This window comes from Ctenopharyngodon idella, chromosome 7 (assembly GCF_019924925.1).
Source record: "Ctenopharyngodon idella isolate HZGC_01 chromosome 7, HZGC01, whole genome shotgun sequence".
Taxonomy (NCBI): domain Eukaryota; kingdom Metazoa; phylum Chordata; class Actinopteri; order Cypriniformes; family Xenocyprididae; genus Ctenopharyngodon; species Ctenopharyngodon idella.
This window is the reverse complement of record NC_067226.1, coordinates 26510511-26523028: the sequence shown is the minus strand read 5'-3', so window position 1 is coordinate 26523028 and position 12518 is coordinate 26510511. Positions and strand designations below refer to the sequence as shown.

At 37.9% G+C, this 12518-nt stretch overlaps 3 protein-coding genes across 5 annotated transcripts in view; all 3 read left to right on the top strand.

Annotated features, from left to right (window-relative positions):
- Positions 1-12518, top strand: part of LOC127515402 (uncharacterized) — a 79959-nt gene that overhangs the window by 13653 nt on the left and 53788 nt on the right. The gene's annotated exons all lie outside the window — the stretch shown is intronic.
- The window catches only part of LOC127515401 (uncharacterized), a 78270-nt gene that overhangs the window by 23145 nt on the left and 42607 nt on the right, over positions 1-12518 (top strand). The window lies entirely within an intron of this gene.
- On the top strand, positions 2750-11947 carry LOC127515400 (uncharacterized). Of its 3 annotated transcripts, none has more exons than XM_051898986.1 (6): positions 2750-2988; positions 3096-3440; positions 3543-3881; positions 4022-4126; positions 4243-4265; positions 11613-11947. In XM_051898986.1, exons 1-6 carry the CDS (start codon positions 2907-2909, stop codon positions 11733-11735), a joined length of 1017 nt encoding a protein of 338 aa, XP_051754946.1. In that variant the 5' UTR covers positions 2750-2906; the 3' UTR covers positions 11736-11947. The 3 variants fall into 3 exon arrangements, with proteins under 3 accessions (XP_051754946.1, XP_051754945.1, XP_051754947.1); XM_051898985.1 differs by lacking the exon at positions 11613-11947 and adding an exon at positions 4442-5655; XM_051898987.1 differs by lacking the exons at positions 2750-2988; positions 3096-3440; positions 3543-3881; positions 4022-4126; positions 4243-4265 and adding exons at positions 10143-10182; positions 10280-10639; positions 10735-11064; positions 11213-11320; positions 11435-11457.

The following is a 12518-nucleotide window of genomic DNA, read 5'->3' as shown; positions in this document are numbered from 1 at the left end:
ACTGGAGAAAACTGATGTAACCTTGTTCCCTGAAGGAGGGAACAGAGAATGTCAATACTGACGTATTGGGGTCTCAATTGGAAGCCCCAATCACCTCTGAGTAGTAAGAAAATGAATAAATATTGGTGAGTGAGATCTGCATACCAAGCTACTCCTACCCCGGCATACGCATATATAAGCCAGCCACGAGATGAGCCATTCAGTAGTGGTTCAGGGTTGTGGCAGGAGGGACGTAACATCTCCATTCCCTTATTCAGGGAATGAGGGTTACATCAGTAACCGAGACGTTCCCATACAGTCACGTTTGACGTTACGTTGATAGCCTAAATGATGTTTTATTAACAAAGTTCGGGAGGAGCACATTCAGATAATTAACCTGATAAACACAAGAGGAGTGCATTCAGTTAATCAGCTTAATTAAAAATAAGAGATATATGCAGCAGACTTACCTCTGTTCATTGACAGTTTATCAGCCTCCCTCCTCCACCCCATCTCCTCACTTCTAGTCCTAACTATTCTTATCACAACCAGGGGGAGTACTCTAGGTTCGGGCCAAATTACCGAGCTCGGAGCCCTCCCCCCAGACAGCACGCCAAATACACATAGCTTTTACTCTATCTAATTATATGTAAGTGGTCCCTGACCCGAGGGGCAGTGCTACATAAGGAAAGGTCTCTGCAGAGACGGAGCAGAACAGAATTTGCCCAGGGAAAGACACAGGTTTACTCAGGGAAACTGTATCGTGGAAGAATACACATATGGAATTACCAAAAGGGAATCACGACATATGGGCATCTAGCATGCACAATTGCATGCTCCACCTGGGGAATCTCCACGTAACCCTTGGCTGCCCCACCTATGAGAGTAGTGAGGGTGGTGAAAGCATCTAAGTGGCTGCTGGCAGTAAAAGGTTCCTTCCATGACTTTGTGACCTCCTCATGCACCGAGATACCAATCATCCAAGGTGGAGCGTTGGACGATGGAGTGTGGAGGGTTCACCCACCACTGCTCCATGGTCCAGGCCTGCCAATGCTCCACAGCCTGTCACTTCACCACGACCCATGTCTGTCACTGCACCATGATCCAGGCCCACTACTGCTCCATGGTTTAAGCCCGCCAATACTCCACAGCTTGCCACTGCACCACAACCCATGTCTGTCACTGAACTATGATCCAGGCCCACCACTGACCCAAGGTCTAAGTCTACCCATGCTCCACGGACCATGTCCACCCATGCTTCACGACCCTGGTCCACCCTTGCTCCAAGGTTCGAGTCCGCCCATGCTCCACGGCCCAGGTCCGCTCATGCTCCACGGACCTGGTCGGCCTCTGCTCCATGACCCATGCCCGCCATTGCCATGCCGTGGTCTAGGTCCTGTCCCCCTGCACGGGCCTGGCCCTCCATCCCTCCCTCCCCGAAGACCGCCTCCGCTCCACCACCCGCCTGGAATTTCTAGTCATGTATAGTTTTGTTTTTTGTTTTGTTGGGCGTCAGGAGCCGCCAATAGAGGGGGGGATCTGTAATGTATAGTTTTGTTTCATGTTCATGGTTCATGTCTTTTATTTTGTAGTTTGATTCATGTTGCTTGTTTGTGTCATGCTTCCCTTGCTCCTCATGTGCTCCCTTAGGCTGCATCCGAAAACCTAGGCAGCTGACTTGTTGCCTCGCTGCCCTATCAGGCAATGACTTGTAAGCCAGCGTTTATGCATGAAGGCACCTCACGAAACTGATTTCAGACAGACTTCTGAGGCAGCGTAACATTTTAATGATCTACCGCAAAATAGCGTGTTGGTGTTGGTGAGTGTCATTGTCAAGTCTGCTCATGTTCAAGTCAAGTGGTTGCTTTGTTTGTTTGCTCACTTTGGATTATGAATAAACTGCACATGGGTTCATGAAGCTTGCCTTCAGTGGACTGATTGTTACAGCTGTAGAAGTATTTTTCATTCTTAGTTCATGTTAACTAATGTTATCTAATGAAACCTTATTGTGCAGTGTTACCATTATTCCATCTTTCACATTTTCTTCTTGGTATAGATGTATAATAGTCAGGTTTAGGGTTTATTATCTCGGCATACACATAAATCCATTGTGCACCATTCTAAAATTAACTAATATGAACTATAAGAAAGAAAATCGGAAGAAAAGAATGGAAAAGGAACTTGTAATTTTCTGCCAGGACATTTAAGTTTAAAAGAAGTTTACAAACATTTTCTTTTAACCTTAAAACACAATACAATCTAGTGTGTAATTCAGAATACAGCTAAAACATCTGTGAAAAATCAATACAGAACATTCATTAACACAGTACATCGGGCCCCATTTTTATGAATTTTTCTTAGAGTGTGCAAATATGAACCAGGTGTACATGTATTCATCAATCCAATATAGTTAAACTTCATCATGACCTGCCATTTATTTAATTTAATTTAATTTAATTTAAAATATCTTGGATGCTCATCAGTAGGCCTACTAAAAACATGAACTTTTATATGAGGCCATTTAAAGGTTTGTCTTCTGGTTACATGCTTCTTTGAAACATCTTATTTCCTGCTTTTTTCTGTGTCAAACCACATCATGCATTTTTAGTAACAAAACAACATATCAACCACATAGTTTTGAGTGAGACCAACTTTAATAGCTAAAAACCGAGTAACTAAGCAGTAGTATTTATAATACCTTCCTTAATAAATGAGAGGTTTTTTTGGAGCAATGGAAAGATGGTTGGGTTAGACATATTTTTAGCCATTTTGATGTGGCCAGGGTGTGAAAGCAGAAAAGTAAAGGTGAAAGTGCACATGTGCTTCGATTGACTGAAGCAGAGACTGATGGACACATAAAGACACAGTCTAGCGATCTACCCTTCTTTAGTGCGTGTGATAGCGTGCTCAATCGTTTGCTTTTTCAGATGGGTTCAAAACCTGAGGATAATTTTGGAATTCGACTGATCATGAGATATTACTTCATTCTTTTGCTTTCCTCAACAATATGTAAATATACCTAAATGTTTATGCTTTTTAAACATTAAACAACCCACCTATTTAACACTATGTAACACATTAAACTAACGTTATCTAATGTGTGCTTCATTTTGCAGTCTGCTTCACTGATGTGGACGTTGTTCAGGATGATATAAAAATAGTTCGAGCTGGAGAAGATGTGAATCTTACTTGCTACTTTTCAGAGCTTCTGGACTCAACAGTATGGTTTAAACAGACAGCTGAAAGAAAATCTTTACAAATTGTGTCTTTATATTTAAATCAACAACCCAGTTGGAATAAAGACTTTGAGAAAATGAATCGCTTTAATGTTATCAAAGGAGATGATCATTTTAATCTGACCATTTTAAATACAAAGCTTTCAGACTCAGCAACATATTACTGTGTAATCACATCATATTACAGCATTGGATTGGGTGCAGGAACTAGATTACTTGTCAGAGGTATGTTTCCTTGCTTGTTATTTTTGCTTTGTGGGGATTTTGTTGGATGACATTTGGCCTTGCTTTTTCTATAAAGTGTCCCTTTTATGTCCCTTTGTCAAGATGCAGCTGTAACGCACACAACTCTTCAGCAGTCTTTGATAGACACGCTTCATCCAGGAGATTCTGTGAATTTGCAGTGCAGCATCTTCACTGAGAGTTGTGCAGGAGAACACAGTGTCTACTGGTTCAGACAAAGCTCGGGAGACTCTCAAGGAGTCCTTTACACCAAAGGAGAGAGAAATGGTCAGTGTAATAAGAGCAGTGAGTCTCAAACGCAGAGCTGCGTCTACAATCTCCTCAAGAGCAACATCAGTCACTCTGACACTGGGATTTACTACTGCGCTGTGGCCGCATGTGGAGAGATACTGTTTGGAAAAGGAACTCAACTAAATTTTAGAGGTAAGGTACCAATGTGTGGCTTGAAATGTTTGGCTTGATCTCTCCTCTCTGGAAAAGCATTTGATTCCTATACTAGAGTACATGATACCAAACATATCTAAAAAATGTTTTCTAAGAAAATAAAATTAATTTTGTTTCAGTGAGTGGTGATGTGAATCCAACTCTTGCTCTTGGAATTTTAAACTTCATATTTTTGGCTCTTGTTGTTTTTCTGGGAATAAAACTATGCAGGGGTCAAAATAAAGGTAAGACTTTCTGAAAAAGATTAATTTATTATGGTAATGGAAAAATTATATAAAGTTTTAAATAACACATAACTGCCATTTATAATGACAAGATTTTGCTTCTTAATTTCCCAAAGTGTCCATGCCTCAAGAGAATCAAGTAAGTACACAATTATCTTCCATTTGAGATCTTTTTCATATCTTTATCAATGTATCTGTTTTATCAATTTAATATTAAATAATAGATTTTTTCAGGGTTCTTAAAAGTGTATATTACGCCACATCATGTGCAATTTTCCTCTCATAATTGAAGTGTCTTTTCTCTCTTGATTTTAGAATGAAGACACCATGAATTATGCAGCCATTAGTTTTGCTCAGAAACCTCTGAACACTAGAAGGACCAAATCAAAGATCATTCAGGAGCAATCTGTGTACGCTCAGGTCAGATCACAGCAGTAACATCCAGAGCTTTAGAGAAGCATTTACCTTCTACACAAATATTTTCATCATGAGCTTATAACAATTTGAGGTAAATACATTTAATTTGGTTGAATAATTTTGGTAATTTTTACTCTGTTTAATGAGTTTATTGGTTTTCTTCATGTTTTTATGTTGTGTTGTCTGTTTTATAAATTATTTTTGCCCTTCAACTGTGCAGCACTTTGGTTAGCCTTGTTGCTGTTATTAATGTGCTTTAAAAAATAAATAAAATAACTTGATCTTGAATCTATAATGCCTTTAAGGATCATGTCCTTTATTAAGAAAATAGCTGCCGGCGGCCATATTTTAATGTATTTATATTTTAAAGTGTTACTTTGGCTTTGTACTGTGTATTGATAGCTATGAATTTGTTAGGCATGGTAAGGATAAGGATAATTGTAAAAGAAAAGCAGTGAAGTAGAAAAGTCTATTTTTGTAAATTAATGCATGTATGTTGTTAGACTCTGTGTTCTTTTTGAACAACTTTGCAACTTTGTGTTATGAAATGTTCCATTTTTTCCATATGAATCACTTGTGTGTATGCTTCATTTGCATCTGCTAAATTAATAGCCTGTTTATGTGCATGTGCATTTGTTCAAATGTGTGTGTGTGTTTTTTTTGTTTGTTTGTTTGTTACATTGCATTGCTTGTTTTTATTCTGTTAACTTAAATGATGGGTCCTGGTGCATGTATAAGGTATACTTCCCTGGCAAAGTATTAGTTAGCATTTAGTTAGTCTTTAACAATAATTATTTCAAAGACAACTTGCTGAATGCTGAATTCAACACATGGTCTCTACTGCCACCTAGTGGTTGTAGATCATTGGTATGAGATCTGGGCTCCCCCTTTTTATGCCCTTTTTAGGCGAGAGTAGGCAGCTGCAGTGAGGGGAGGAGTGGAAAAAGTGCAGCCAAGACAGACAGTTCTCTCCTCTCATAGTGGATCAGACACCTACGAGTTCAAAGGCGGACATCTCAGGATACACACTCATGTGCTTTGTAATAAACTAGATGTAATTTAGGTTCTGTTGCTTTTATATGAAAATAAATGTGATGAACAAGACACCCAAAGTCATTGTTACTTATTTAATTCCATCCAAAAGGATTTTAGTTATATATATATATATATATATATATATATATACACTATATTTTTAGTTATATATATATATATAATATAGTTATACATATATATATATATATATATATATATATAGGTCAAAATTGAGGGGTCAAGGGTCCAAATAAACTTCCATCGCCCACTTGATAATGTTGGATGCACTTCTTGAATGTTTTAAACAAGGAAATTTTTGAATTTGAACAACAAGCAGCGTGGCGCCAGCTGGATCTGACGTATAGCGCTTCTCTTTACAGAGATCAATGCATTGACCAGTGCTGACGCCTGTCATGTGAAAGGATGCTACGACGTAGATATTACTTTCATTTGTGCACACAGACATGACAAAGTGATTTATTTTCACAAAAATTTACTTGACTTATAGAATGAAAGCTCTTAAGGCAGGTAATCACTCTCTCCAGTAACAAAGGCTTGTGTGCCTTTGTTTATGTTTAACTGAGAACCTGATATTTGAATCCATGCTGGAAGAAAGTAGTTCCACACACAAGAGGGTCTTTAAGACTGTCTGTGGTTGTTTCTTATATTCTTATTTAGAGCTCACATAGAAGCGTCAGATCTAACTAAGAGATAGAGTTCAGAGTATACGGATAAGCTGACTCATCCCGTATACTCACATTAGGTCAAATTATTTTGTTGCAACCACGGTTTTTCAGAAAGAGAAACACAAAGCTGAATCCAGCTACTTGTGTGATCCTTCCTCACAGCATCATCATCAAGCCCGGAAACATCTTCGTCAGATTCTAAGTTGATGATGACACCCAGTGGACGGTGCATTCAGCAAGTTACTCAGTGCTCCCAAAAGCATTGTGAGCTTAAGTTAATGGTAAACCAATAGCACCAAAAGATCTTTATGATCTACTCACGATGCTTTTGGGAACCGCGGCCCTGGATTGTACTTTTCTTCATAGAATCCATTGGTTGGTTGAGAAACATAACCCAGATTATTTCAGTTATTGCAGACTCAAGAGTTTCTCAATGATTACAAAATCTTCACAAATGAACACAACTTTTAAGAATTTTGAAGTGTAAATACAATCGTCAGAAGTCAAAAGCTGGCTATAATTGAACTATACCACAGTTACATGACTTCAATGTTACTATTACTAAGCTTCCGACAACACTTTCAGTCTTTGTTTAAAAACATTTTTCTCTGAAAGTTTGAATTACAATAGTTTGCAAGAATTGAGGTTTGCAGACAGGAGGTTCATAGGTCACAAGAATGGGCTTTGCGACTGGAGCGAACGTGGATTCATGAACTGAAGTGGATTCTGGAGCAAAATCATGGGCTAGAGTGGGCTCTGGCTCTTGTGCTGGAGCAAGTTCATGGGTTGGAGCGGACTCATGGGCTGAAGCGTAGTATGTGCTCTTCACACACAATAGCCATCGCTGTAACAGGGAGTACAGTTGACAGCAGGACCACCTAAGAAACCATTACCGCTGAGATGCCAGCTGCTCACACTGATGTCAGCAGTGTGTCCTCCAGTCTTGAAGCCAGTCTCAAATGCCTGGGGAATGCCTTAATATCTTCGTGTACAACGTTCATGATGACTGGAAATGCTGATGGGGCATCCATGATGGCTGGAGACTCTGGTGTGGTGGCCATCTTGGCTGATGACTCTGGCGTGTTGGCTATGTTGTGCACAGGCTCAGTTGTGGAAACTACAGGGCAGGAAGTTACAGAAAACACAGGACTAGCGATCATCAGAACTGGGCATGCTGGTGACTGTGATGGGCCAAGCTCCGTTACCACTGGAGCTTGGTGCATTGTGCCCAAAAAAAATAAATAAATAAATAAATAAATAAAAAAATAATTTCTGCAGGTCATCCATACGGTTGTATATAGAAATATCCCACTCACAGTCATGTGATATGGCAGCCATATCCTGCTCCTGTGATATTGCCCTAAAGTGTCGGTAGCTAAATAAATAAAATGTTTAAGTTTAACTTACGTTTACAGGCATTTTCTTTAACCCTAAAACACAATAGAATGTAATGCGCAATTCAAAATATGCCTAAAACATCAATACAGAAAATTCATTAACACAGTACATTGGGCCCTATTTTTATGAATCTTTCTTGTGTGCAAATATAGTATGGACCAGTGATGTGTAACATGTATGTTCGGTTCTGTTAAGTTTCATTGTGTTTTGGTTCTGTTTTCCCTGTGCCTGTTTTCTTGTGTTCCCTGTGTGCCCATTGACTCCCTGTGCCAATGCACTGAAATTAACAGTTGGATGTGTCAAAAATGTCTTCAGTTAAGCAAAGACAAAACTGAAGTCATTGTGTTTGGAAGGTTGGAAAGATGAAGTTCTCAAGGTGAAGGCATACCTTCACTCTAGGGGTCAAACAATTAAAAATCAAGTCAGGAATCTTGGTGTGATTTTAATATTGCAAGAATTAGATGCTTTGTTTCCAGACAAGACTTAGAGAAGCTTGTTCATGCTTTTATCATCAGCAGGGTGAACTATTGTAATGGATTCTTCACTGGTCTTCCTAGAAAGAATATAAGACAGCTGCAGCTCATACAGAACCCTGCTGCCAGGATTCTGAGCAGAACCAGAAAATATGAACATATCACACCAGTCCTCAGGTCCTTACACTGGCTTCCAGTTGCATTTAGAATTGATTTTAAAATATTATTACTTGTTTATAAATCACTCAATGGCCTAGGACCATAATACATTGCATATATACTCACTAAATATAAACCTAACAGATCACTCAGATCATTAGGATCACATCAGCTAAAAATACCAAGGGTTCACTCAAAGCATGGCGAGTCTGCTTTTAGCTATTATGCCAGCCGCAGCTGGAACCAGCTTTTCAGAAGAGATCAGATGTGCTCCAAAAGTAGCCACATTAAAATCCAGACTCAAAACACATCTGTTTAGCTGTGCATTTACTGAATGAGCACTGTGCTATATCCGACTGATTAAACTGTATTTTATTTTTGCATCCTTTTTACTCTAAACTGTTTTAATATATTTTGTGTCATTTTTTTATTCTCACCTTTTATTATTTTTATTTGTTTTGATTATTTTTATTCCTTCTATGTAAAGCACTTTGAATTACCATTGTGTATGAAATGTGCTATACAAATAAACTTGCCTTGCCTTGTCATTGAAAGTCGACCTAGGCTGTTTTCAAAATTGTTACTCTATTCTCTATATCATTTACTAATCATTCACTATTCCCTACATTACTCCACTAATATAGTCCACTTGAAGGACTGAATGAAAACGAGTGAGTGAATTTGGACACTATGTGCGCCGGAAGGGCTGTTGGACATTTTGTGCTTAGTGTTTAATAATTATTTGAAATTTAACAAACTGGCAGCTCCAAATGTAATGAAAAAAAAATATTATCTTTAACTCTTTCATGGAATCCAGCATGTATAAACCTTAATTAAACAATTTAATAATCAATTTAAAAGGAATTTATACTTGTATGACATTACGCTGGACCAGCTGTTTGGAAAATGGATGGATGGATGATCTGCGGGCGCCATCTTCAGGTCAGTTGCAGGAATTCATCTGGTGCACGACTATGACAGTGCATTTTGGGTATTCTCTAGCTGTTGAGTGTACATCGGTTGTACACTCTTTATTGTGGTTCATTATGGGATTGAATGAGCGTACTCGATAACACCCACTATGGTTTTGGGCACCACTACAAATGGCTGTCACCTCATATTGTACCCTATTTAAGGGTAGGCTATAGGGTGTGATGTTGTTTACAGCCTTAGTTTCCTATAGTGTGTGCCAGTTTGTTCCCTTGGCTACTGATTATGTTCAGCTGTTGTTACTTTAGTTTCCTCATTTTCTCTCCTTGTTTATTTAAGCCCTTAGTTCTCCTCAGTGTTTTGTTCTGTGTTAATGCAGTATGTTAGTGATTGGGACAGATTTTGCCATTGAGACGAATTGGAAAAAGTGTCCCAATCAACCTGAATTCACCATATATATATATATATATATGAACTTCATGTGAGGTTTATTTTCTGGTTACATGCTTCTTTGAAACATCATATTTCCTGCTTTTTTTCCCCCCCTGTGTCAAACCACATTATGCATTAGCAATAAAACAACATATTAACCAGATAGTTTTAAGAGAGGCCAATACTAAGCAGTAGTACATCCAACTACCCATCTAAATAAATAAGAGAGGTTTTTTGGAGCAATGGAAAGACTGTTAGGTTAGATATTATTTTTAGCCATTTTGATGTGGCCAGGGGTGTGAAAGCAAAAAAGTAAAGGTGAAAGTGCACGTGCCTCAGTTGACTGAAGCAGAGACGCATGGACACATAGTAAAGACACAGTCTAGTGATCTACCCTTATTCTTTAGTGCGTGTGATAGTGTGCTCATTTGTTTGCTTTTTCAGGGGAGTTCAAAGCCTGAGGATAATTTTGAAAGACGACTGATCATGAGATATTACTTCATTCTTTTGCTTTCCTCAACAATATGTAAATATACCTAAATTTCTTTTTAAACATTAAACAAGTCACCTATTTAATAACACTTTCAACTCTAAAGGTTACTATTGTGTGCTTTATTTTGCAGCTTGCTCCTCTGTTGAGGCCTCTAATGTGGACGTTGTTCAGGAAGATGTAAAAGTAGTTCGATCTGGAGAGGATGTGAATCTTACTTGTACCTTTTCAAAGCTTCTGCAATCAACAAAAGTATGGTTTAAACAGATGGCTGAAGGAAAATCCTTACAAATTGTGTATTTACATTTAAATCAACAACCCAGTTGGAATAAAGACTTTGAGAAAATGAATCGTTTTAATGTTATCAAAGGAGATGATCATTTTAATCTGACCATTTTAAATACAAAGTCTTCAGACTCAGGAACATATTACTGTGTAGTCACATCATATGACATGATTGGAATGGGTGCAGGAACTAGATTAATTTTTAAAGGTAAGTTTTACTACTTGTTATTTTAGCTTTGTTTGATTTGTGGTATCTGATTCTTTGCCCTTACTATTTCTGTCCCTTTTATGTCAATTTTCAAGCTGGACACACAACTCTTCAGCATTCTTTGATAGACACGCTTCATCCAGGAGATTCTGTGAATTTGCAGTGCAGCATCTTCACTGAGAGTTGTGCAGGAGAACACAGCGTCTACTGGTTCAGACAAAGCTCGGGAGACTCTCAAGGAGTCCTTTACACCAAAGGAGAGAGAAATGGTCAGTGTAATAAGAGCAGTGAGTCTCAAACGCAGAGCTGCGTCTACAATCTCCTCAAGGGCAACATCAGTCACTCTGACACTGGGATTTACTACTGCGCTGTGGCCGCATGTGGAGAGATACTGTTTGGAAAAGGAACTCAACTAAATTTTAGAGGTAAGGTGAAGTACAAATGTCTGACTTGAAATGTTGAAATGTTTGGTTTGATCTTTCTTCTGTGGAAACGCATTTGATTCATACAGTAAATGATACCAAACTTATTTAAAAAATGTTTTCTAAGAAAATAAAATTAATTTTATTTCAGAGTGGGGTGATGTAAATCCAACTGTTCTTGGTCTTGGAATTTTAAACTTCATATTTTTGGCTCTTGTTGTTTTTCTTGGAATAAAACTATGCAGGGGTCAAAATAAAGGTAAGACTTTCTGAATAAGATTCAACTATTATGGTAATGGAAAAATAGTGTCAAATTTAAAATGACACATAACTGGATTTTATAATAACAAGACTGTTTCTTTATTTTCCAAAGTGTCCACACCTCAAGAGAGTCAAGTAAGTATACATTTTTTTCCAGATCAATTTAATATTAGATAAGTTTTTTTTTTTTTTCATTTATTTATTTATTTATTTATTTTCCAGAGTTCTTATGCCACATCATGTGTCATTTTCCTCTCATAATTGAAGTGTCTTTTCTCTCTTGATTTTAGAATGAAGACACCATGAATTATGCAGCCATTAGTTTTGCTCAGAAACCTCTGAACACTAGAAGGACCAAATCAAAGATCATTCAGGAGCAATCTGTGTACGCTCAGGTCAGATCACAGCAGTAACATCCAGAGCTTTAGAGGAGCATTTACCTTCTACACAAATATTTTCATCATGATCTTATTACAACATATTTGACTCCATCCATTTAATTTAATTTGTCAGAATAACTTTGATAATTTCTCCTCAATTTTATGAGATTATTGACTTTCATCCTCTGAAATTAAATTCAGAGTATAGTCTGATATTTTACATTTACTGCAATGAATTTATCTCTGCTGACACCATTTTGACTATATATATATATATATCTTGCTTACACGATCTCAAAATATGGATGGCTCAAAACTACTTAAAGTTGAACATGGAAAAAAATGAAATTTTGCTAGTAGGCCCTAAATCTCTTGATTTCTCACAACATTACTTTTCTATTAACATTGACGGTGTTCTGGTTCAACCCTATTCCACTATACGCAACCTCGGTGTGTTGTTTGATTCTAGGCTATGTTTTGAACCCCATATCAATCAGCTTGTCAAGTCCTGTTTCTTCCATCTCCGCAACATTGTCCATTTAAGACCCTCACCAAATTTCAAAGATGGTTCATGCTTTTATAACTTCACGTCTTGATTATTGCAACTCCTTGTTTTATGGTCTACCCAAAAAAGTCCTAAATCACTTGCAGTTCATTCAGAATTCAGCTGCTCGGGCCCTCACTTTTACCAAAAAAATCAGCTCACATCACTCCTGTCTTACAGCAACTACATTGGCTCCCTGTTAGTTACCGCATCCAGTTTAAAATTCTTTCTCTAGTTTTCAAGGCTCGTCATGGTTTAACACCTTCTTATCT